The sequence below is a fragment of the Dreissena polymorpha genome, chromosome 15, assembly GCF_020536995.1.
Source record: "Dreissena polymorpha isolate Duluth1 chromosome 15, UMN_Dpol_1.0, whole genome shotgun sequence".
NCBI lineage: Eukaryota > Metazoa > Mollusca > Bivalvia > Myida > Dreissenidae > Dreissena > Dreissena polymorpha.
The window spans coordinates 57,644,174-57,672,164 of NC_068369.1; the positions used below are offsets into that span (position 1 = coordinate 57,644,174).

The 27,991-nt window shown below is 36.3% G+C and overlaps 1 protein-coding gene across 1 annotated transcript; it reads right to left on the minus strand.

The window, feature by feature from the left end:
- Positions 1-3,997: 3,997 nt before the first annotated feature.
- Positions 3,998-27,971, minus strand: LOC127860238 (mitochondrial import receptor subunit TOM40 homolog). The gene is made up of 8 exons (XM_052398168.1): positions 27,608-27,971; positions 18,326-18,486; positions 17,217-17,318; positions 14,400-14,502; positions 13,472-13,603; positions 5,847-5,944; positions 5,552-5,648; positions 3,998-4,527 (listed from the first exon to the last, which is right to left on the minus strand). The coding sequence occupies exons 1-8, from the start codon at positions 27,828-27,830 to the stop codon at positions 4,382-4,384; spliced, it is 1,062 nt and encodes a 353-aa protein (XP_052254128.1). The 5' UTR covers positions 27,831-27,971; the 3' UTR covers positions 3,998-4,381.
- Positions 27,972-27,991: the final 20 nt, after the last annotated feature.

Sequence of the window (27,991 nt, forward strand, 5' to 3'; positions counted from 1 at the left end):
ATCCGTGCTCTGCGATAAGAGGGTTTAATGCATGTGCTTAAAGTGTCGTCACAGATAAGCCTGTGCAGTCCACACAGGCTAATCAGGGACAACACTTTCCGCCTAAACTTTACTTAGAAGAAAATTTCTTTCAACAGAAACTATCATAGAAGCGGAAAGTGTCGACCCTGATTAGCCTGTGTGGACTTCACAGGCTAATCTGAGACGACACTTTACGCACATGCATTTAACCCACTTTTCACAAAGCACGGCTCATTTGATCTGAAACTGCATCATACCAGAGTAGTTAACAGTATACTATTTCCGTACTGGGTATCATTGACAAGTCAATTAAAGACGAAATGAAAAAGATCTGAGCAGATTATATCTGTGTACGCGATATGATTCTAAAAAATGTATTTCAGTCGCGCTTTTGGAAAACCGGATGTACTGCATATTTGAAAAAAGGTCGTCCCAGCTTAGCCGTTGCGATCCGCGCATGCTTATCAGGGATTACTCTTTCCGCCTAAAATGGATTTTCGTTTAAAAAGATTTTCTTAAAGAAAATGTCGGCAATCTGAAGGGCAGGAAGTATCGTCCCTGATTTTATATCGTCAGTTGAGAACAAGCATGTGCTATCTAGTCTCAATCAAACATATACTGTAGCACATACTGGCTCTCACAATGATGCTAAAGTTTACAATTAAGGCATTTTACAATCTGACTGTACATATGAATTTATTTCGCGAAAGAGAAATTCCAGTACATTGATGCTATTACTCAAAATTCGTCCCAACTAAAGTGCGTCTAGTAAGTTCATTAAAAGCGAGTAATGAGTAACACTCCGGGATCATTACATAATGAAGCTTAAGGCGCGGAACAACCTCGTTAAGTTAGAAATTCTACACAAGGGACAAAGACAACAAACATACATTTTTTCATAATCTTTATTAAAATACATACAACAATTCGTATGAGCTCATACGGAATCCGCTGCTAAAATAATTTTCGTCAAATAGAATGCTATCAATGTCGTCAAAATAGCAAGCAATTTGTTCAAGGACATGACTATTACAAAGCCAGCAATTATAAAAAGATGCTTCCCGAAGGAACATCAATACATACCCCCGAATGAATAATGTGATTGCATCTTCAATTAACCAGACACTGTGATTACCTAAGGCAGCTTATTAAACGCCCATGCTAATTTTACAGGCACATGCTACATATAAGGTTATGTAATTTTATATCAATTTATATTAATAACACACACGAAAATTTCATTTTTTTATGAGAACAACATATGTACCCATGTATTAAAAGAATTGTCTACTATTATATTGATTTTTTACGAGGATTAATTATATCCCCGAATTATTTTTTTAACGATTACGCTTGTATAGATGGATTCAAAGCAACAGAAATGTCCACTCGTATCATCCGTAGACACATCACTATCATGTAACAACCTGCGCTAAAAGAATCATTTTGAAGTTTATATTCTGGGTAGAACCAGTACCCGAGGCTAGTTCACATCAGGCAATCTATGAACAAGTTGTTAAATAAATTAACCAATGCTTAATATAAACATGGTAATTTTCAAACACATATGAACTTAATTATACTTAATTTTTTTACATAAAATTATCACTGTCAAACATTGGAACAATTAACCAATTGTACAGATTTCAGTCTTCATTTTAAACAAACCAGTCAAAGAGATCATAAAAATAAGATATTTTTTTTATCAGAACCTGCTAAAATATTCGGCAACTCGCCACTATTCTTGGGCAATCTCAGCCTTTGACACTAGTGGGCAACCTGTGATAATTGTAGTGTGCCAATTCATGCCACTACTGAAACTGTCCTACTTGGACCAGGATTATGTATGACAAATCCTAACACATGATATGAGGCAGGGCTAGGAGTTCATATCACACTTCCGTGATCCACATTCTAACCCCCAACCATCTGTGCTAGCCAGGCCAGCCTAAACCAGAACTGTCACTGTCGTGTCTAAAATAATTCCCATGCATCTTTGTCAGAGGGCATTGGTGGTTCAGTTTTTAGAACTGTTTTCCCAAACAATGATTAGCTATGAATTTTCATCTTGATACCTCCCATTGAAGTTTAGATATGGCACATGCAATATTTCAGCAGGATAATTTAATGTAAAATTATGACTACATTACCCTCATTCAAACCTACCAATACATGAAGGTCAAAGCTGGTACCTCTAATAATGTTATACCGGTAGATATTATGTGTTAGAAATTCAATACAACAATCTACAAAGGGCAATTACTCCATGAAAGGAGGCAAGAGTTGGTCTAACACCCCACAGACATTTACTTACCCATAAAGTATCAAGCTTCAACTTCATTTAGTTGATACACATAGCTCCCCTTTACAATTTGGACAATAAAATAAACAAACATGATTTTTTTGAATGTTTCAAGTGGAAAAAAGGCTTTTTTAAATGTAAGATGATGTCAATCAAACATCCTAAACTTCATATCTATGGGAAAATCCATAAAAAAGTAATTGGTGAACGTTCAAGAGAAGGCTTTGCACAAGTGTTGGTCTACGAAGAGACAGACAGGCAGACATTTGGAAAGATTTCCATGGTGATTCCATTACAAACTATTTACTTAATTTCCAGGGGGTGTAACAATCTGGGACCTATGTTAACGTTTAACATGATGCAACTTGATAACTTATCAGACCCAATTTAAACTAGAATATCTTTGACAATGTATATTTGGAACAAAAGTGACACAATGCAAATGGAAGAACAATATCAACACTAAACAGTTATGGACAGTACATAACCATGCTTATACCAGTAACACAATGGATTAAATCTATGACTGCCACAGCTTTTCCTAAGGTGAGCACCTATAAAATTGAGTCAAATGTAATATGTGTGCACCTGTTAACCTTACATGCAAAGAAAACATGCTTTAACAATTATTTTTGTAACATTCTTTATAAATGCTGTCAAATGTCAAAGAGGTATCCTGAATTTGAACACATGGAAATATCAGAATAGCATACTACACACCATCGGATTTTAAAAAAAAAGAGAAATATTATCTTCATTTTATAAACAATATGCTGTTATTGTGGTATAAATTTTAACAATTTTCTTATGCCAAATGTCCAGAAGGACTAATGCCATAGTAGACAATTGTGCCCAGATATTTTCATGTAAATAATACTTTCCCATTTTTTTAAGCATTGTCCAACAAAATTGATAATCAATAATTTTCAAGTATTTTCCACAAGTTTTAAAACATTTAAGTTAGGTTATCTAAATAGTTCACAGTTCTTTATTGACAAACCAATCTGGGATCTGAAGCAGAACTTATGAGGCATAAAGTTACACAATCACCTTAAATATGCTACATAAATTGTGTTTTGATAAAAAAGAACATAACCATGAAACATAATACATGAATCTCTTAACAAATAAAATAAAAGCTGCGCCATGAGCGCATGATACGCCCGTCGTTCGCCAATGAAGTAGTAAGGTAATAAATAACCCTTTGAATCATTTTTTTACTTCAGTTTATTTGTATTTGAATACATGGTTTATTTTATAAGTACATGAGCATGGAAATCACGAAATTTTGACGAACAAAGTCCCATAACTCTGGAACGACAATTCAGAATTCCGTCAAAAACGAAAGGGGATCAGGGTTTATCAATATTAAGATTGTGTTGAAATTTGAAAAAAATCCATCGAAGGATATTTGAGCTACAGTAGGACATTCAATGAAATCACGAAATTTTGACGAACAAAGTCCCATAACTCTGGAACGACAATTCAGAATTCCGTCAAAAACGAAAGGGGATCAGGGTTTATCAATATTAAGATTGTGTTAAAATTTGAAGAAAATCTGTCAAAGGATATTTGACGTAGCGTACGACATTAACAGACGGACGGACGGACGGACGGACGGACAGACGGACGCGGGGTATACCATAATACGTCCCGTCATAGACGGGCGTATAAAAAATACAAAAATAATCACAAATGAAACCATGTCAATTGTCCATCTTTTTCATGGTTTTTATCCAATATGTTTCAGAATACACTAATGAAATACTTATGGAAATGTTTTTGCAGCTATCGGTTTTAGCGCTATCATTTCCCTCTGTTCACCAATCTATAACAATATATTCCATGTTTCGGTCCATTATGTCAGCCCACTAATTCTATATTCTCTGTGCATTTTTAAGTCAGCCCCAAGACAAAAAGTGGGATAACCTAGCAAGCAGCCTTCCTTTTTATACAACTTTTTGCTACGACATTTCACACGTTAGTAACTAGTCAATCCTTAATTTCACAAATTATTTAGTAGGCAATAGTAAATTCCTAATGTTTTCATCACTATTATCAACCAAGCATCATTCCTACACCAAACTTGAAGTCTGATTTTGAAGGATTTCCTATAGCACTGAGTGTAAATGATATTGGTACCATAGATTCTAATAATTTCTTCTCAAGAGTGGCTTGTACAGTCAATGTTGTGTCAACTTGACCTGAAAACGCAAACAGAAATAAATGGTCATATCTTTAGAAAATATGCTGCAGATTTTTATTTATGTTGATGATTGTTGTCTCTGTAACAGCACCAGGGATTTTTAAATCGATAACATTCCTTTTTTAGTAAAAACAAAATGATTTAATTTGTCAGTGCTAAAAGGCCATTTTAATATAATGTCCAACCAGATCTTTGAACATTCAAATAGCAAATCTTTTAGTTCATAAACAGATCTAGAATACATACTTGATATCAATATAAAGCACCTTTTTGACAGATCTCATCTGCATAATCTCAATATTCTGCCTTCAAACAAATACAAATTCAGATTTCACTAAAAAAAACATCATCACAAAACTAGAGCTTTGTCACAGGCGTGACGTATACCCCCGCATGCTGCATAGACACAGACTATTTTGCATGCTGTCTTCACAAATCAAGAGAAGCTAATTTATCATTTATGGCCATTTTGACCTTTGAACTTATGAATTCTTTTGCATGACACGCCATCCAATGACTGTGAACACAATTAATGTACAGTCATTTTAAAATCTCACAATGAATGACATAGTTATGGCCCGGACAAGATCATTTATGGCCATTTTTTACTGTTGAACTCAAAGTGTGACCTTGGAGATATTGACGTAAATCTTTAGCGCGACACACTGTCCAATGATGGTGAACACAAGTGCCAATTGATTTTAAAATCTCACTATGAACAACATAGTTATGGCCCGGACAAGCTCAATTATGGCAATTTTTGACCTTTGAACTTAAAGTGTGACCTTGACTTTGGAGATATCAACGTAATTCTTTCGCGCCACACACCGTTCAATCATGGTGAACAAATGTGCCAAATGATTTTAAAATCTCACAATGAACGACATAGTTATAGCCCAGACATGTTTTCTTAAATCTAAGTTTATTCTTAAGTGTTAATATTGGGTGGTTAATACGGGCCCAGAACGCTCACCATTACTTTTAAGTTTTAAACTAAAACATAACCAACAATCCCAGCATACCTTTAAAGTTCACTCCAGCAGATGGTATCTCCTGCTGATATCCTACACTGGCCACTGCCTCGCCCATGCCGGACATGGTCTCTAATTCAGCCCCTACCTGCAGTGATTTTGATTTTTTTTAAATTTTACAACCTGTGCCATTTAAGCTTAATTTATTTTTTATTGAGATTATTGGTAAAGTTTGACATCATTTTTGGAAATTTCAGTCAGATTTTTCATTAAAAAAAACATAATTTCTTGCAATTAGGAAACAGCCCATTAGACGCTGTAATTTAGTGCAGAAACAATTGCTGACCTGGAGGTGGTCGTTGATGCGGTGGCAGTACGTCAGGTGAGCCTGGGGTCCTGCTGGGCCGGCCGGGGTCAGCGACACAGCCAGAGAACGCTTATCACCTACAAAAGATTGGAATTTGGTACCATTTAATACGAAATGATGAAGTCATGGTTTGGGTGGAGTGCATTGTGGTATGTCAGGTATGTGTTGTTTTGTCAAAGTATGAATCAAATGTGATCATAAATAAAGAAGTTATGGCAATTTAAGCAAAATGTTCAATTCTAAAAGGGGCCATAATTCCGTCAAAATGCTTGATACAGTTGTCTGCTCTTGTTTATAGATTGGGATCATGTTGGTAAAGAAGTATGCCAAATATGAAAGCAATATGTCAAAGGACTTAGAATATATTTGAGGTGGTACGCAAACTTTAACATACATTTATCAATAATATGCCTATTTTAAGTATAAAAGGGGCAATAATTTTGTCAAAATGCTTGATAAAGTTGGGTGCTCTTGTTTATAATTTGGGATCATGTTGGTAAAGAAGTATGCCAAATATGAAAGCAATATGTCAAAGGACATAGAATATATTTGAGGTGGTACGCAAACTTTAACATAGATTTATCAATAATATGCATATTTTAAGTATAAAAAGGGACATAGGAAATATTTGGGGTAGTACGCAAACTTTAACATTTGCACGCTAACGCTAATGGGAACGCTGGGGTGAGTAGGATAGCTCCACTATACATATTTCATATAAAATAGTCGAGCTAAAAATGTACAGTGAAAGTTTTGCAAAAAGCCATAGCTAATTCCAACTAGAAATGGCGCGGCAGAGGCCGACGCGTATCCCCACGCCGAATGTTTGACCTAGGTGTGCCCCAGGGTTGGTAATGGGGCCATGCATAGCTGAGATTGACCGTATTGTCATAAGAGAAGTTCATCATCAATTAGAAGTGAATTGGTGTAGAAATGAAGAAGTTATAGTAAAAGGCAATTTTGGGTGGGTGTGACATATGTGGGCAGGGCGCCCCAGGGTTGGTAATTGTGCCATGCATAGTTGAGATTGACCGTATTGTCATAAGAGAGGTTCAGTATCAATTTGAAGTGAATCGGTGTAGAAATGAAGAAATTATAGTAAAAGGCAATTTTGGGTGGGTGTGGTCTATGTGGGCGGGGCGCCCCAGGGTTGGTAATGGGGCCATGCATAGTTGAGATTGACTGTATTGTCATAAGAGAAGTTCAATATCAATTTGAAGTGAATCGGTGTAGAAATGAAGAAATTATAGTAAAGGCAATTTTGGGTGGGTGTGGTCTATGTGGGCGGGGCCCCAGGGTTGGTTATGGGGCCATGCATAGTTGAGATTGACCCTAATGTCATAAGAGAAGTTCAGTATCAATTTGAAGTGAATCCGTGTAGAAATGAAAAAATTATAGTAAATGGAATTTTTTGGTGGGTGTGGCCTATGTGGGCGGGCGCCCCAGGGTTGGGATTGGGGCCATGCATAGTTGAGATTGACCCTAATGTCATAACAAAAGTTCAGTATCAATTTGAAGTGAATCCGTGTAGAAATGAAAAAATTATAGTATATGGAAATTTTTGGTGGGTGTGGCCTATGTGGGCGGGGCGCCCCAGGGTTGGGAATGGGGCCATGCATGGTTGAGATTGACCGTATTGTCATAGGTGAGGTCCAGTATCAATTTGAAGTGAATCGGTGTAGAAATAAAGAAGTAAATGTAAAATAACCTAAAAAAATGAGTGATAATTTCTGACGCGGCCCCACCCCAACCCCTATAACTTTTGACCCAGGGGTCAGATCAAAATTCCAAATAGTGCAGGGTCGCACATATGCTCATAGCTACCATGTGTGTAAATTTCAAGGTTCTAGTGCTTTTAGTGTAGGAGGAGATAGTGGCCAGGACGGACGGACAGACGGACGGACGGACGGACGGCGGAGATCACCACAATATCCCCACCTTTTTTTCAAAAAGCGTGGGGATAACAAAGTAAGATAGCAAAATGTCATCACACAAAATACCAATATCACAGCATAAGATGTGTGAAGACAACTTCAATATCTAAAACACAGTCTTTGAAAGATTGGGGGGGGGACAAATCTTGAATTTTTGTAAATGTTACTTGAGACAAATGTTGAAAGCCTTGTTAAATATAATATTCTATAATGGGGGCTATATAGGAGTCACTTTGTTGGTCGGTCTGTCGGTCTGTCTGTCCCGAAAATTTCATCTGATCTTCACCAAACTTGGTAAGAAGTTGTATCAAGGGGAGCATGGCTAACAAAAGTAAAACAAGCTTATTCGTTGAATTGATATCCGCCACCAATATGCTTCTGGACACATAAGTGTTATATTTGACACTCAAAAAAGCATTTTTTCAAGAAACAAAGGACCATAACTCTGTTATTAACAAATGGTGTACAATGCCATTTTGCGTGCATCATCCATGTCTTATACATAAAATACTCATACCAAGTTTCAATGAAATCTGCCAAAGCACTTCCAAGATATGGCTCCGGACACAAAAGTGCCGGACGGACGGAAAGACGGACGGATAACACCAAAACAATATCCCTCCGCCTATGGCAGGGGATAACTAACTAGAAATTGCGTGGCAGAGGCAGACGCGTATCCCCACGCCACATGTTTGACCCAGGGAGCACCCCAGGGTTGGTAATGGGGCCCTGCATAGTTGAAATTTACCGTATTGTCATATAAAGAGATGTTTAGTATCAATTTGAAGTAAATCGGCGTAGAAATAAATAAGTTAATGTAACATAACATAAACAAGAGTGCCAAACTGTCACAAGATACGCCCATTTGATGGTTTTGGACACCATGCTAAATGCTTGAAATGCACTAAGTGACCTTGTGACCTAGCTTTTGACCCGACATGACCCATATTTTAACTTGACCTTGATATCATTAAGACACAACTTCTGACCAAATTTGGTGAAGATTTGATGAAAACTACTTCAAATAGAGAGCAGACACCATGCTAAATCTGTGAAATGCACCAAGTGACCCTGTGACCTAGTTTTTGATCCGGCATGACCCAAATTCGAACTTGACCTAGATATTGTATAGATTCAACTTCTGACCAAATTTGGTGAAGATCGGATGAAAACTACTTCAATTAGAGAGTGGACACCATGCTTAATTCTTGAAATGCACCAAGTGACCTCATGACCTAGTTTTTGACCAGGAATGACCCATACTTGAACTTGACCTAGATATCATTCAGACACAACTTCTGACCAAATTTGGTGAAGATCGAATGAAAACTACTACAATTAGAGAGCAGACACCATGCTTAATCCTTGAAATGCACTAAGTGACCCTGTGACCTAGTTTTTGACCCAGCATGACCCATATTTGAACTTTACCTTGATATTGTCTAGATACAACTTCTGACCACGTTTGGTGAAGATCTGATGAAAAGTATTTGAATTAGAGAGGGGACACTGCTGTGGACGCTGTGCCGCCCACCCGCCCGCCAATGGTGAAACAATAATACGTCCCGTTTTGCAAAAACGGGCGTATAAAAAAGATTGAAAACCTCTGGCCCAGCCCCACCCCAACCCCTGTAACTTTTGACCCAGGGGTCAGATCAAAATTCCAAATAGTGCAGGGTCGCACATATGCTCATTGATACCATGTGTGCAGACCTATTTATCCTACTGATTGCTTCTCAGTAGTATGTAGGGCATCTCTCAGTAGTTTGAGGCTGTTGTCAGTAGTTTTAACCTTTTCAATCATTTTGAGCATTAAAACACCACGACTGGGTCACATATCAGTTTAAAGGTACATAAAGCATTAGATGAATTCACTTGCTAACCATTTAATCTGTTAAGTGATTTTATTTGCTTTTATTTGTTACAGCCTGTGCCATTTGGATTGGAAAAAATAGCGCTATTAACCATGAAATCGGAAAAAAATAGCGCAATAAACCATGAAATTGGGAAACATTAAGCATTATAAATATGATTATAAGTAGCACAATTAAAATTGTTTTTAAGTGCATGCTTGACAGCATTTTTATATTATAAAGTGCTGCTTTAATGTCTTCTTACAATGATGACAATATTTAGTTGATAACCATCCACATGCATATTAAACTTGCAATAATCTATAGATTCTTAAATACACCATTTGCTCATAAGCTCTTTAAGAGTAGCTGTTAATTTAATTCCGTATTTTTTTTTAAATTAAATATCATAAGGGGAAAACATAAACAAATATTGACAAACACCCTTAAGTGTTCTTGCTGTGTTAAGAATGTATTTAGTGCAGTTAAAATAATATATTTTATTTGTATACCTTTCAATATCTTGCACATGACAGCCTCATTAGCGTAACAAACATAATAAAGCAGAATATGCATATGAATCTGAGTATACACAGATCCACTAACATATTAATCAAATCATGTTCGTCTCTTTCCATTTTCAAACGATACTCATCTTATTATAAATGATTTAACTTTGTGAGTAGTTTGAACTCCAATTTTACAACACTTGTTTCCGTGACACACATTCACTGCGCAGATTTCTGATAAAAAAATTATATCTCAAACGTAGTATTTTGCGTTAATTGACACACGCATTACATTATTCCCTAATGACCATATGATAACTGTTGTTTGTTTGAATGGTATTTATTATTTTCGCCTTTAATCGCAATTTCACGTCTGCTTGCCGCCATCTTGGACGTGTGTAAAAACAGACGTTCTCAATCCCGAAACATCGACTATTGTCGGTATTATCTGCATTAGAGAGAGAGTTGTGTATACTGGATAGCAACGCAAAAACGTATATATTCGGCTAATTTTGCGAATCAATACGCAAGTCAGTTGTTCTACAGTGATACAGTGACGACTCGACGAGCTCGGTCAGCACTCGTTCCCCGGGAGGCTTGAATTTTAACGTTTCTTACTATGCAAGGACCAAAATGATAATGATTGATAAATTACCCACAAAGACGGAAAATAAGCGAAAGTACAATTAAAAACTGAAATTTGACCATTTTGATCGATGAATCCGTAGTTTTTCAGTACAAATCCGTAGTGCGTAGTTTAGCCAAGTAATCCGTAGTAACTACGGCGAATCCGTAGAAGTAAACAGGTCTGTGTGTGTAAGTTTCAAGGTTCTTGTGCTAATAGTGTAGGAGGAGATAGTGGCCAGGACAGACAGCGTGATAACTACAATATACCCACGCTTTCTCTCTTTTCAAAAAGCATGGGGATAATGACATATTTTGAATTTCACTATGGATCCTTGGAAACACACACCCGGGGACTACTAGCTCAACTCACCATTGAAGCGTGCTGCTAGTGACAGGACTGCTATCTCAACTCACCATTGAAGCGTGCTGCTAGTGACAGGACTGCTATCTCAACTCACCATTGAAGCGTGCAGCGATAACAGGACTGCTATCTCAACTCACCATTGAAGTGTGCTGCTAATGAGACTACTGCTATCTCAACTCACCGTTGAAACATGCTGCTCAACTCACCATTGAAGCATGCCATTAGTGACAGGACTGCTATCTCAACTCACCGTTGAAGCGTGCTGCTAGTGACAGGACTGCTGTCTCAACTCACCATTAAAGCGTGCTGCTAGTGACAGGACTGCTATCTCAACTCACCATTGAAGTGTGCTGCTAGTGACAGGACTGCTATCTCAACTCACCGTTGAAGCGTGCTGCTAATGACAGGACTGCTATCTCAACTCACCATTGAAGCGTGCTGCTAGTGACAGGACTGCTATCTCAACTCACCATTGAAGCGTGCTGCTAGTGACAGGACTGCTATCTCAACTCACCGTTAAATCATGCTGCTAGTGACAGGACTGCTATCTCAACTCACCATTGAAGCATGCCATTAGTGACAGGACTGCTATCTCAACTCACCGTTGAAGCGTGCTGCTAGTGACAGGACTGCTGTCTCAACTCACCATTAAAGCGTGCTGCTAGTGACAGGACTGCTATCTCAACTCACCATTGAAGTGTGCTGCTAGTGACAGGACTGCTATCTCAACTCACCGTTGAAGCGTGCTGCTAGTGACAGGACTGCTATCTCAACTCACCATTGAGGCGTGCTGCTAGTGACAGGACTGCTATCTCAACTCACCATTGAGGCGTGCTGCTAGTGACAGGACTGCTATCTCAACTCACCATTGAGGCGTGCTGCTAGTGACAGGACTGCTATCTCAACTCACCATTGAGGCGTACTGCTAGTGACGGAACTGCTATCTCAACTCACCATTGAAGTGTGCTGCTAGTGACAGGACTGCTATCTGCACTCACCATTGAGGCGTGCTGCTAGTGACAGGACTGCTATCTTAACTCACTATTGAGGCGTGCTGCTAGTGACAGGACTGCTATCTCAACTCACCATTGAAGCATGCTGCTAGTGACATGACTGCTATCTCAACTCACCATTGAAGCGTGCTGCTAGTGACAGAACTGCTATCTAACCTCACCGTTGAAGCGTGCTGCTAGTGACAGGACTGCTATCTCAACTCACCATTGAAGCCTGCTGCTAGTGACAGGACTGCTATCTCAACTCACCATTGAAGCATGCTGCTATTGACAGGACTGCTATCTCAACTCACCATTGAAGCCTGCTGCTAGTGACAGGACTGCTATCTCAACTCACCGTTGAAGCGTGCTGCTAGTGACAGGACTGCTATCTCAACTCACCATTGAAGCGTGCTGCTAGAGACAGGACTGCTATCTCAACTCACCATTGAAGCATGCTGCTAGGGACAGGACTGCTATCTCAACTCACCATTTAAGCGTGCTGCTAGTGACAGGACTGTTATGTCAACTCACCATTGAAGCATGCTGCTAGTGACAGGACTGCTATCTCAACTCACCATTGAAGCGTGCTGCTAGTGACAGGACTGCTATCTCAACTCACCATTGAAGCGTGCTGCTAGTGACATGACTGCTATCTCAACTCACCATTGAAGCGTGCTGCTAGTGACAGGACTGCTTGTCTCAACTCACCATTAAAGCGTGCTGCTAGTGACAGGACTGCTCTCTTAACTCACCATTGAAGCCTGCTGCTAGTGACAGGACTGCTATCTCAACTCACCATTGAAGCTTGCTGCTAGTGACAGGACTGCTATGTCAACTCACCATTGAAGCGTGCTGCTAGTGACAGGACTGCTTTCTCAACTCACCGTTGAAGCTTGCTGCTAGTGACAGGACTGCTGTCTCAACTCACCGTTGAAGCGTGCTGCTAGTGACAAGACTGCTATCTCAACTCACCATTGAAGCGTGCTGCTTGTAAAAGGACTGCTATCTCAATTCAGCGTTGAGGCGTGCTGCTAGTGACAGGACTGCTATCTCAACTCACCATTTAAGTGTGCTGCTAGTGACAGGACTGCTATCTCAACTCACTGTTAAAGCGTGCTGATGGTGACAGGACTGCTATCTCAACTCACCATTGAAGCAAGGCTAGTGACAGGACTGCTATCTCAACTCACCGTTGAATCGTGCTGCTAGTGACAGGACTGCTATCTCAACTCACCATTGAAGCGTGCTGCTAGTGACAGGACTGCTATCTCAACTCACCGTTGAAGCGTGCTGCTAGTGACAGGACTGCTGTCTCAACTCACCGTTGAAGCGTGCTGCTAGTGACAGGACTGCTATCTGACCACCTGGTACCTGTCCCCCTCTCTGGACCATGCACTCTGCACCAAGGTCAACTGAACTGGCGGCACGGTGTAAGTAGTGGCCCACAAATATACCTGTGACATATTATAGTAAAGAAATATTAAGCAGATTTAGTACTGATTTATGAAGCAGATTGTTGTACCAAAGTATGAAGCAGACTGTAGTACCAATATATAAAGCAGATTTTAGCATCAAAATATGGAGCAGATGTTAAAACAGCCAGAGGCAATCCATGAACATCCTAACAAAAGGAAATATTGAAACATGCATTGTGCTGCTACTTATTTTATTTAGTTACAAGAACTATTTTGCGTAATTTATGAAGAGCATTTTTTAAGGCAATATAAATCTGAAATTGATGCATTCATTATTATAAATATTATATCACAGGCACAAAGAGAATACAGGGTAGTGTTGAAAACCAATAACTTAATCATATGAGGCTTAGAAAACCTGAACCAAAAGCTTTGAGAATGGTTGTGTTTTTGTGACTGAGCAAACAAACTTTTCTGTATTAGACACTTAACTAGTTTCCTATTTATCCCATCTTTTTTGTAAAGAAATCAAGTCATTTACATGCAAACAAAAATACGAAATGGCTGAAGATACCAGAAATATACGATAAACTTCAAATGACATAAAGTGAATTAACAAAATAACATTATTGCTTCACCCAATGAAAGATTTATCCCTATAATTCTGAAATAAAGCATACTTTACTCAACAGAAGTTTATTTTGACAACCCAAACCTGACAATGGGATACATCGTTTCATAACTTAACATTAGGTAAGAGAAATAGTTAATAATTTACCCATTTCAAAGGACTTAGATTGTGGTGGCGCCTTCTCCTATAGGCCTGTTCTCTTACCTGAGCCATTGAGAAGGTCTGGATTAGCTGCTGTGAATGAGGCTGTAAAGCAGCTGCCCCTGTAGTCTGTAACCATCTGGGTGTTTGTCTTATCTCCTTGGAACTAGAATTGCAACATACTTTTTTCAGGTTTGTATAATAAAATATTCTATTCATACAGTATTCAAAATTGGCAATTTAATACTAAATACAACACACTATTTATTTTTAATAGACTAGCTCAGATCTCTAGATTTTTTAGAAATAAATGATTCAGTACACTGAATTGCAATGTTACAGTAGACAATATTTGATTAACTCAAATTTGACTCAATCAACACTTGTGTTTGCACAGGTAATTAATGCCTATTCATACTGCTATGAAGTTTTAATAGTTTATTAACGGCTCTTCAATACACATATTTGACAGCTATATACACATACAAGTTATTCATAGATTACAAGTGTGTTGCACTCAGGTACAGAGTTATAAGAGGACAGCTCTCTATCTACAAACATAGGTATTTAATACTTTATACATAGAGAAATAGAAAAATAATAAAAATTAACTAAAAAAAAACAACATAAGCATAGCATAAAATAAAATCAACTTAACAACCAGATAGGTTATGAGCTCCAGTTGACAATTAAAACACATGTAGGTTTCTAACAGCATGAGAGATTACATTATATATATATATAATATAATATATATATATATATATATATATATATATATATATATATATATATTATATATTTCTATATATTACACATATTATATTATAGGTATTTTTTTTTAATTGAACTCATCAACAGATAATTTACAAATTTATATGTGAGCATCACTAAAATCTGATAAAACATAAGTCTTGCTAAAAGTTAAGAGAAGGCTTAAAATGCTATTTATACAAGAGTTGTGTTCGTGTAGTTAAGATCATATGAATGAATGGACAGCACCTACATAATATATAGGTGGTACATAAAGTCTCAAAGTGGTACATAAAAGGACTGGTACATAAAAGGACTGGTACATAAGGGGTCACAACCTTTCAATACCTGTTTGTAAATGTTAATTCAGTCCATAAATAGTTCAGGTGGGAGAAATAAGCCATGCATCTGAACTATGAATTGTGTTTTGGGGCGATTTTTATAATACCTGAATTAATTTAAATCTTGGACGTATTCAAGCAACTTAAATGATAACTGTATTTTCATTGTTTTTCTTTAAGGTAATCAGGTTATGAAGTATGTCTGATCATTTAAAAATGATAAATTTTACTCCAAGATCTGTATTGATGACAAACATTCGTCTGAACCCACAGTTAATTTTTGTTGTCACTTAATTATATATTCTGGAGCAACTGGCTTGCAAAATTTCACTTTCATAAATATTGATGAGCCAACAAATAACTATATTACGCTTAAAACATAAATTCTCTTTCAATGAAGTCAGGGAAGCAAAAATTATCTAAATAATAAAATGGATATCAGTAAATGTAAGAATGGATAACAGAACATATGACAAAGCAAACACAGCCTACCTTATTGAAAAAAAATGTTTGATTAATTTTCTCTACACACAAAGAAATTGAAACCAATGTCTCCTTTACAAGCATTTTTTCACAGTTTAGGGAGTAACTTTAGCTTTACCTGTGATATTGGGATCTGAACAGAAGCTGCAATTTACCTTAAATTTTTAAAAATTATTATTGTTTAATAAAAACATTTTTTTTATTTGTTACACAAATTCCCCCCCCCCCCCCCACACACACACACGCACTAAACATAGACATATCAGTAAAATGAATAATTCAACTTTGCAACTCTAGACTTATAATCTCAACCTATCAATTGTGAATTTTTATACTGGATTTATAGAGGAAAAGCATACTTTGTGCAATTAGGAATATGACCCAATAAGGGCTGTAAAATAAGCCAAACAAGCAAATTTGTTGAATTGATATCCCCTGCAAATATGCTTCTGGACACAAAAGTGTTAAATTTGACACTCCAAAAAAGCATTTTTTCATAATACAAAGGGCCATAACTCCGTTATTAACGGATGGTGTACAATGCCATTTGCCGTGAATCATCCTAGTATCCATATATATATATACTCATATCAAGTTTCAATGAAATCCGTAAAAGCACTTCCAAGATATGGCTCCGGACGGACGGAAAGACGGACAAAACCAAAACAATATCCCTCGATGGCGGGGGATAAAAAGGCCCACAATTACTATTCATCTGACATCACTATGAAAATACTGGTGTAAAAAAGAACTATATATGTTATTACATGCACTGCTGACTTTTTAGAAGAATTTAACAACTAATGATTGGAGTTGTGGCATAAAAAACAAACAAATGCAACCTTTGTTCAACCAGCTTTAAAACAAACAAATGCAACCTTTGTTCAACCAGCTTTAAAATAAACAAATGCAACCTTTGTTCAACCAGCTTTAAAACAAACAAATGCAACCTTTGTTCAACCAGCTTTAAAACAAATGCAACCTTTGTTCAACCAGCTTTACAACAAACAATTGCAACCTTTGTTCAACCAACTTTAAAACAAACAAATGCAACCTTTGTTCAACCAACTTTAAAACAAACAAATGCAACCTTTGTTCAACCAGCATTAAAACAAACAAATGCAACCTTTGTTTAACCAGCTTTAAAACAAACAAATGCAACCTTTGTTCAACCAGCTTTAAAACAAACCAATGCAACCTTTGTTCAAACAGCTTTGCTGGCACACATAACAGACTAAGGTCAAGGAAGTATTCAAGAATTCATTTGTACAAAGGAATGACAGATAGATATCATGAAAAATACCTGTGCCACAAATCGTGTCAAAGTGTTCTTAGTGAAAGCATGAATGATGTTGGCATTGAGATTTCCACTGGCATCTGTATCTCCAAGCATTATTGGATAGGCCTGTGAAACAAAAAAGGTTAAAAAACATGATTTACTATAATAATCTAACAATGCAAAATGTTAGTTGTACACAAAGTGATGTCTTGGTATATAAGCAGTTTTTAAAAATTCTTTGTAAGCAACAACAGTTCTTAGTACCACCATTTTTGTCGATTCAATTTCTCTAGTATTACTCAATTAAACAAGGGACAAAATTGTCACAAAACCAGGTTTTCATTGTGAAAAAAAATCTGATAAAGGGAGACAACTCAAACTGAACTTTTGAAATGAACAAACAAAATTAACCCCCTTTGTAAGTTTGTTTTAAAATAAATCTATTTTTAGTCGTGGCGACCTTGACATTGGAGATATTGACGTGATTCTTTTGTGCGACACACCGTCCCATGATGGTGAACAAATGTGCCAAATGATTTTAAAATCTCATAATGAATGACATAGTTATAGCCCAGACAAGCTCGTTTATGGCTATTTTTTACCTTTGAACTCAAAGTGTGACCTTGACCTTGGAGATATTGACGTAATTTTTTCGCGCGACACACCGTCTAATGATGGTTAACAAATGTGCCAAATGATTTTAAAATCTCACAATGAACGACAAAGTTATGGCCCGGACAAGCTTGTTCCGCCCGCCCGCCAGCCAGCCAGCCAGCCAGCCCGCCCACATTCGCCAATCTAATAACCAGTTTTTTCCTTCGGAAAACCTGGTTAAAAACATGATTTACTATAATAATCTAACAATGCACAATGTTAGTTGTACACATAGTGATGTCTTGGTATATAAGCAGTTTTTAAAAATTCTTTGTAAGCAACAACAGTTCTTAGTACCACCATTTTTGTCGATTCAATTTCTCTAGTATTACTCAATTGGGGCATAAACAATCTTTAAAACACATTTTCATAATGATTGATATGTTTTTAACATTATGAAATTTGAATTTGAATAGGAAGAACAAAGATGATGCAATTAAGAATAATATTCAAATAATATATTTTATAACAAACAATACCTCCTGAGGACTGAACTGTTTTGTTCCAGCATATGTAGCACCAAACCTGTAACCTGAGGTCATGGGGTTGGCAAGCTGAAGATTGTGAGTGATCTGGAAGTGACTGCTCAATGGCTTGCTGAACACAATCTTACCACCTTCAAACACTTGTGGAAATAGCTCTGAAGCAAAACAAGAGCACCGCATAACGGGTGCCATGCATGGCTGCGGGTGCAGTTTTGTATAAATGAAAGCTTGACGGATTTTTTTTTCTTTTAGAAGTCACAGTGACCTTGACCTTAGACCTAGTGACCCAAAATTGGGTGTGGCATGTGGAACTCATCAAGGTGCAGCTACATATGAAGTTTCAAAGTTGTAGATTGAAGCACTTTGATTCTTTTTACACAATGACTTTGCCAAGGATGTTCAATGACAATTACCTGCTGTTTCCTTTAAATGCAACACAAATTTTACCACACAGGATAATCTGGGATGACAAATGAAGCGTTTATGATTTTTATCCCCACGCTTTTTGAAAAAAGGTGGGGATATTGTGGTTATCTCCGCCGTCCATCCGTCTGTCTGTCTGTCCGTCCTGGCCACTATCTCCTCCTACACTAAAAGCACTAGAACCTTGAAACTTACACACATGGTAGCTATGAGCATATGTGCGACCCTGCACTATTTGGAATTTTGATCTGACCCCTGGGTCAAAAGTTATAGCGGTTGGGGTGGGGCCGCGTCAGAAATTATCACTCATTTTTTTAGGTTATTTTACATTTACTTCTTTATTTCTACACCGATTCACTTCAAATTGATACTGGACCTCTCTTATGACAATACGGTCAATCTCAACCATGCATGGCCCCATTCCCAACCCTGGGGCGCCCCGCCCACATAGGCCACACCCACCAAAAAATTCCATTTACTATAATTTTTTCATTTCTACACGGATTCACTTCAAATTGATACTGAACTTTTGTTATGACATTAGGGTAAATCTCAACTATGCATGGCCCCAATCCCAACCCTGGGGCGCCCGCCCACATAGGCCACACCCACCAAAAAATTCCATTTACTATAATGTTTTCATTTCTACACGGATTCACTTCAAATTGATACTGAACTTCTCTTATGACATTAGGGTCAATCTCAACTATGCATGGCCCCATAACCAACCCTGGGGCCCCGCCCACATAGACCACACCCACCCAAAATTGCCTTTACTATAATTTCTTCATTTCTACACCGATTCACTTCAAATTGATATTGATTGACAGAACTTCTCTTATGACAATACAGTCAATCTCAACTATGCATGGCCCCATTACCAACCCTGGGGCGCCCCGCCCACATAGACCACACCCACCCAAAATTGCCTTTTACTATAATTTCTTCATTTCTACACCGATTCACTTCAAATTGATACTGAACTTCTCTTACGACAATACGGTCAATCTCAACTATGCATGGCACAATTACCAACCCTGGGGCGCCCTGCCCACATAGACCACACCCACCCAAAATTGCCTTTTACTATAACTTCTTCATTTCTACACCAATTCACTTCTAATTGATGATGAACTTCTCTTATGACAATACGGTCAATCTCAGCTATGCATGGCCCCATTACCAACCCTGGGGCACACCTAGGTCAAACATTCGGCGTGGGGATACGCGTCGGCCTCTGCCGCGCCATTTCTAGTTTTTTATTTAAGCTAGTCACTTCTCAACAAAATTCAAGTCAAAGCAAATAGAAGCATCAAAGATTAGCCTGAGTGGAATGTGGACTAATATAATGGAAAAAATGATGGTCAGTACTTCCATTTTTCCTAGGTTAGCTGGTAAACCAGTTCTGAGCGCACTAACATAATTTAATGACAACAACTGACAACTTCCCAACTTGAATCAGAGGTACATGCAGAAGAATCTGGGCGGTACTATAATCGGTAATATTACCAACATAATCTATTTTCTGGCATAAATAAACACAAACAGATCATATATACATCACTAATCCGCAAATTTTATCGACAAACGTGATGCTGTGTGCTCGCATAATAATGATATTAATCCTAAGTTTCAAACACATCAACAGTTTAATGAAAATGTGTAAGTTTTTGCAATGGAAAAAGCAGAGTATTTTTAATTAAAAAATACGCTATTGATTATCCGGAATCCCCGGCCCCACGCAGGGCAACAAAACACCAACTTTGGGGAAAGGCTGAAAGGGCCACAGCCTTTTTTTCCAGGAAAAAAAAGCCACAATTTTTTGGCTTTGGGGACTGAAAAATACTGAGGTAGATTGGAAATTTAGAGGAAAATGCATGATTTTAAAGAAATTTCTGTACGGGAAAGGGCCTTTTTGGTTATGGGGAATAAAAAGAGGCCCCTTATATGCCTTTACCAGTTGCAACACCCAGCAACCCGGACGGTAATTAGCTGGGAGTAATCTAAGTTATATTATTGCAACTACATGAAGGAAGGATTTCATGACAAATCCTAACAACTTTTATTACTTTAAATAAAAACATTAAAAGCAGGGAATAATCTACATGCGCGTTCTGCGTCTATGACGTACAAATATCAAAATAGATGCTTCGTTTTGAAATATGTGCGTCCACTTGGACGCATTACTAAACTGTATCCGTTAACGCATACGCAAATCACGATAAGTACGAACCATCTTGTGTACGAGTCAAAAGTGTAGCAATGAACGCAGAGTTTAATCGAATGAGGCCTGAAGACTCCAGCAAGTCTTTTGATTGGCTCTAGTCGAGCCGCTGATGTATAATATGAATCAATTAGAATCGACCTTTTAAATAGAATGTGTTATGATATTTTCTCGAGTCCCCGGATGAAAACCTGCTTTAACTCTGTGTAACTTAGTCATAAATAATACAGAAAAAATGCCTCCGAAATAAGGTGTTGAAGCTTAATCCAAAACAAACAAATCTAATCTTTAATAATGGTAGGTCAGGGGTTTTTTTGGCCTGATTTTATAGCCGAAATTCAGCTTTGTTCCCAATCCCCAAAAGTATTTTTTTTCCCCAAAATGTGGCAAAAAATTCCCAATTTCCCCCCCCTATAAAAAAATTTATTTATTTATTTTTTTTTAGAAAGAAGTCTAATGCGTATTTTATCTCAATTTCAATGCAATTACATCTAACAAAGTATTATATGATTTTGTTCTTTTAATTTGAATGATTATAAAGAGTTATATCAAATTTAGTATTTCTCTAATCAGTGGACTTTTCATGTGGAAAAAAAGGCTAATGAATTTATTTTCCCAATTTCATGAAAATGCCGATAAAATTCCCAATTTCAAAGCCATGGACTATCTTCCCAAAAAGTGGGAAAAAAAACCTGTAGGTCAACGGCTCGCAATTCAGCATAAACAATAATCTTATCAAGCTCGCAATTCGGATGTTAACAATAATATTATCATCGATTTGAATCAAGTTGAAATGTTATAACAGGTTACATTCATGTAACAGATAATGTTATAGCCTATGTGAAGGCAAACAAGATAGTGATAACTATGAATTTTTTTTTGGTTTCAACAAGTTTTTGAGATTTACAAGTTTAATGCAAGTATAGTTTAATATTGCGCTAGTGTGATTTAGACATATTTTCTTCACTACTTGGTATCTTTCAAAATTTGGGACCCATTCGTTTTGAACTTTTCAAGGTGGACTCATTAATTTTGGCCTCGGACTCATTGGTCTAAAATCTGCGAGTTCAGGGACCCATAGATAGTAAATTCTAGATTATTCCCTGTAAAAGCAATATTGTTTATTTCACAAATAGTCAATTATAAATCTTATATCTATAAAAGTTGATCGCAAATAAGTTAATAATACTTGTGGACATAAATATATTGGCATATTTGGTTGTTGAGCAATTACCTTCCGAGGCAATTGAAAACTCTCCGTAACTTCATATTAAATTTCTTTTCACCATTTTGGGAATTAGGAAACTTAAGTTGCTGATTGTATGGTTACTTTAAAATTTATAATAAAAGTGATTTCAAAATTATATTTTCTAAGGTTCAACTCATAAAGTTGGATTTGGAGATGAATAACATGTTTATAGACTAATTCAGTTAAAATTTCAAAAATCTTTTTGGAAATCTTCAATTAGGAATTTTAAGGTCATAAAAGGAAAAATATATACTGTTTTCCTTTGAGAATGTGTCACCCTAATGGACCCAACTTTGAATGACAGCACACATGGTCAGCAACCACGGTTTCCAGTCAACTCGTACCTAAGTCAACACGTACCTTAGTCAACTCGTACCCGATTTGGTAAACTCGTACTTTAGTCATTTTTCTGGTTGGTCAACTCATACCTTTTTAATTTTGTGTTATTTATGAAAAAAATGTGTGATGGGAGTTTGCATATATTAGATTCTTTTAAGTTTGTTGCAGGTACAAGTTGACCAAATAAAGTTATATTTTGGCATAGACTTACATAACAGGCTGTCTTTAGGATTAAGTAAGATAACATTAACTAAAATTAAATTAAAAAAAAAAAACGACAGTAACGATATGATTTATTTTAATTATGAAATTATAGTAAAGCATAAAACACAACATACATACAAAATACTTGAATATTAACAAATTTTGCATCGAATTGTGGTTCGTCCGAAACTTGAGTAGTCAATGATTTAATCAATTAATCAACACCTAAAATACTTATTCACACCTACTTGACATGGCTCGTTAATATCGTAATTACTTAATCTGCACCTGTGGTAAATATTGAATAACAAATTACTCGATACAGGTCACTGATATCTAAATTGATTTAATCTGCACCTTTGTACCTTTGTAAAAAGAAAGAACACCTTTGAGTAAAAACAAACGGGTTTATCGAGTATTTAGTTGTCTTAATAAGCTTTTATTTGACACAGATATTATACTTTTTTGTATAATAACATAAATTTGTTCACACAATTCAACAAATTGTTCCATTACTCGAGAATACTTAAGATTATTGAGTAAAAACAAGAGGGTTTCATGAGTATTTAGATGTTTTACTAAGATTTTATTGGACACATATATTATAAATTTTTATCTAACAGCATAAACTTGTTGACAAAGTCCAACAAACAAATTGTTCCATTACTCGATAATAATTAAGATTATTGACTAAAAACAAAAAGGATTTAATGAGTATTTAAGCTATTTATTATATAAATGTAAATACCGTCAGTTATAAATAAATATGCTTGAATTCCTCATTTTTACGCTTCCGCACGCTTCCATGTAAGTCCGTTTCTCGAATGAAACTAATTAAAACATATTAAAGGGATTACTTACCAGATTTACAGTGTCTCTGTTGCCATCTATTATATTTGTCGCACATAATTGCCTTACACTCATCAGAAACTTTTGAAAAAAAATCCCCAAAAAGCAAAAAAATTAATACGGGCAAAAGCCCGCGAAGCGGGCGTTGACCGTTCATACATATGGGAATTTAGACATAAAATTACATAAGAATACCACATATGGATACGTCTCAAAAAAATTTGCCACGCGACATATATTTTCGCGATGCTATTTATGAACTTGAACAAATCAAAAACACTTTGACATATGCTAAATCACATGTAAATACATACCTCAGAAAAAGTTATATCAATGACATCATAATTGTGTAGCGAATCGCACTAAATATTCTCGCATTATTTGGTTTTCTTCGCAACCGTTCCAGAATTAGGTCATTACTCAATTATCTCCCCTAAATGCTCTTCTTCAGTGGGTATAAGCCGAAGACTGGTTCACTACATATAGTAACAGTCTTCACCGAACACAATTTAGGGGAACATAACCCGTCTTTAATATATTGCCGAATCTCCGAATTCTGTCGAATTTATTTGCTTTGATCTTTTCGATATCTTATTGTTATTATTATCATGACAAATCACAAATGCTTGTTAAAAAATTATTTGTTTTAAACACTATAGTTGGCATGTCTATTCTTCAAGTATTCTCGCGGTATTTCAATAACGACACCCTACTGTTTATGTATCAGAATTTGTGACGCATTTTCCATTCGCCCTCAGAAAGAAGTTTTACTTTTGATCATGAGCAATATTCTGGTAAGTTGTCGTTGTTACCCACCAGAAACACATTTATTCACAAATTTTTAAGATATTCAGATCTAACTTTTTAGTCTTTTAGCTTTAATTTTAAAAGTATTTTCACCTCGTCTGCTCGCACTTTACCGATATCCCAAAAGGTTACATATCACTACAAATAGTTTAGGCCTAAAACCACAAAATCCGATACCGTTAGAATTTTCGTACCACAATCTTACGTAAAAAATCTTCCAGATTCGAAATCAACAAAAAACAAGACATTTATAAATTGTCTGCATTATTGATCAAATTTTAAGATATTTGTTGGTTTTCCGTTTTTAGAAGCTGTTCTGCCAAGGCAAGAGCTGGGCATTATACAAGCCATTATATCCAGCAAAACTGGCAGTTTTGGTTTACAGAAACCAACAAAGGAGGGATTCCCGAGCTATCAAAATTTCCAAGCTATACACACAGTTATTATCTGTGGTTATCCTTATTGGTTCTGTTTCTTTACTTGGATGGAACATGTGTGAACTTTAATAGAACTTTGAAAAGTCTATATATGTCTATCTATAAACAAAAATCAGCTTTGGTATAATAAGATCAGATGTGCAAACAATGTCAAAGGGTTGTTAAATTAACAATTTGAAGGCAATTATGCTGAAAAATAAGAAAAATTTCCATGCAAATTTTGTCTGTATATCGACAAGTGTCTGCTGATTATTGTCAAACTAGTAATACAAAACTTACCACAAGTATGTAAAAGCACTAAGTACCAGTGATCATTTTTAGTAAGATAGTGTAATTCTAAACAGTAGCAAATAGCTTGTTTAGTAAATGCATAATGCAACTAATATGATTTCCGTTCTATTGTGTAATTAATAAATTGGTTGTTACTTGCTAATCCATGATAAATGTTTTATGGCTAGTGCAAAACCAGCAATGTTAATTTTGTAAAAGGTAATACAATAACACCACTTTGTAATTTCATATACGTAAATATTCTTGAAATGTAGGTTGATGAGTTTTACTTATTTTGTAACTATTATTTTATGAACAAATAAATAATGTGAAGTGTTTTGTATATCCACACAATACCACATATCTTTTTATATATGTACTGTATTATGTGTTATTTGAATGTTTAAATAAAAAAATATGGATGATATAACATGATGCATTCTAATATTTGCATTCAAATTGTAACTGTAGAGCTAGGTGTATGCAGTTTAGACTGTGATTTTAGAATTGCTACAAAATGGCTAGTTTTTTAGTGGCGACACAATTTAAACTATTCAACAATAGTTTGCGAAAGAAAATTAGAAACCTGCAAGATACCTGTATTTATTAAATATTTTAATTGCGAAACAAGTATGTTGTTATGCTGTTACACATAATTATACATTGATAATAAATAAGAAGATAATTAGTGGTGTTAACGTTTCCCAACAGTAGAAATCATTCTTCTGATGAAGTCAGTGGTATACAGACGAAAGCTCCAGGTATGGCTTTCAATACGTAGTGTGTGTTATTTGGCAGTCTAAAACTTATTGGATTAAAAAAAATCCTGTCAAATTTGTCAATCAAAATTGATTTGACACATCACATGTACTGTATGCTAAATGCAACTGCTTTAGCAAGCTGTCAAGTTGAATTGAGACATTCGATGTAACAAACTGGTTCCTGGGTAGGACCAGTACTTAGTGTCTATATGACGTACCATGACGTCGAAAGTCTACAAAACCTACTAGGTAGAACGAGAAATGTACTTCGACGTACAGTTTTCACCGACCCTTGAGTGTTAGCCAATCAGAAGACACCTTACATCTGTTGCTTTAAGAGATATTTGACATTGAACATAAGTATTATTATTATTTATACCAAATTATGCGACTATCGACCGCTTACTCATAGATATTGTGCGTATTTATTAAACATTATTATTATTATAATTTATACCAAATTATGCAACTATCGACCGCTAACTCATAGATGTGCGTATTTATTGACCTGGCGTGGCGGAATTAACCTCTGACTTATGCAAGTTATGGTTATCACAAAATACGACCAACAGAGAGGTTATAATACATTATTTATCCCGTTAATGCTTGGTAACTGTTTGGTTACCGTTGGGAATTTTTCCTACACAGTAATGCACTGGATGGTCGTGATACTCCGCCCCGCATGATCAATAAATACGCACAATATGCTGAATAATTTTAATTTTAAAAAGTTAACAATTGAATCTTCTTCGAATTTGTATATAATCTATTTCAATGCATTAAATACTTGAAACTTCTATGTGGTTTTTTTTGCCATTCTGATATTTTTATTCTTTTTGTCCTCAATTAAAAAAGAGATTTTAAACATTTATTATGAATAAATCTGAAGGAAAAGCGGCTCAAGAGACTAGTGTTTTGATTGGCTGTTCAAAAAATGTGTACGTCGAAGTACAAACATGTATGTCGAAGTACAAATTGTACTTTGACGTACAAATATATACTTCGAAGTGTATTTTATATTTATGTCGACATACAATTATTGTACTTTGACGTACATTTCTCTTTTTAACTTGTAGGTCTTCTTGACTTTCAACCCAAATGGTACGCCATTGTATGTCTTTAGGGTAATCTAAAGAATGCTCCCACTTAAGAGATCAATACAGAGACCTCCCAGTGACTAAGCCAGTTAGCAGACACCCCATCCACTATACCACAGACACCGAACCAGCTATAAATTCCTGTGGCTAGAAAACAAAAAAATATAAGATGCTAGATCTTTAAGCTTGGAACATGTAACTTGTTTTAAGATTGATTTTTTTTGGATGCATTACTTAATTATTGCAACAATTATAATATTTTGAACACAATCATGTCAATATATTTATTAAAAATACATAGTTTATATCAAAAAAACTTAAAAAGCTTTTGCCCGTAAATTAGGTAGCACCTATAATCATATTATAACCTATATTCATAGCAAAAGCATAAAAAAACAAATAAACATATTTCACGTCTTTGATATATATAAATAATTTTTAGGAGGGTACGTGTTGACCAAATCGGGTACGAGTTGACTAGTGGGGGTACGTGTTGACCAAAAATCGGGTATGAGTTAACCAAATCGGGTACGAGTTGACCGAAGGTACGTGTTGACTTAGGTACGAGTTGACTAGCTTCGGCAACCACTCACGTAATGTCTTTCTCAAAACTTACCTCTCGTCTTTTTATGAAGTTCTTCATATGTGCCTGGATTGTTAGATCTTTGCGAAGCTGATTGTTTTGCCTCAGCCATTTGCACTTGTATATCTTCATGTTTCATTTGTGGTGGAACCGGTGGCATGCCGGTGGGTGGGGGAGGGGGTAAAGCAGACGCACTAGTTTCAGAACGTTGCACAGGCGGTGAATGAGTTGCGGGAGCTGACGCATTGTTACCCATGGTTTGTTACCTTTTTCAGTGCTTCTCGTTGATGCTTTTATTATGGTTAAAAATTTTATAATTTGTCAAATGTTATGCAATGTATTTTTATATTTTTGACATGTGCAATTGCCATGCGCAAGGTGACTTCCGATTGCGTAAAATTAATGCGCTGTAAGGCT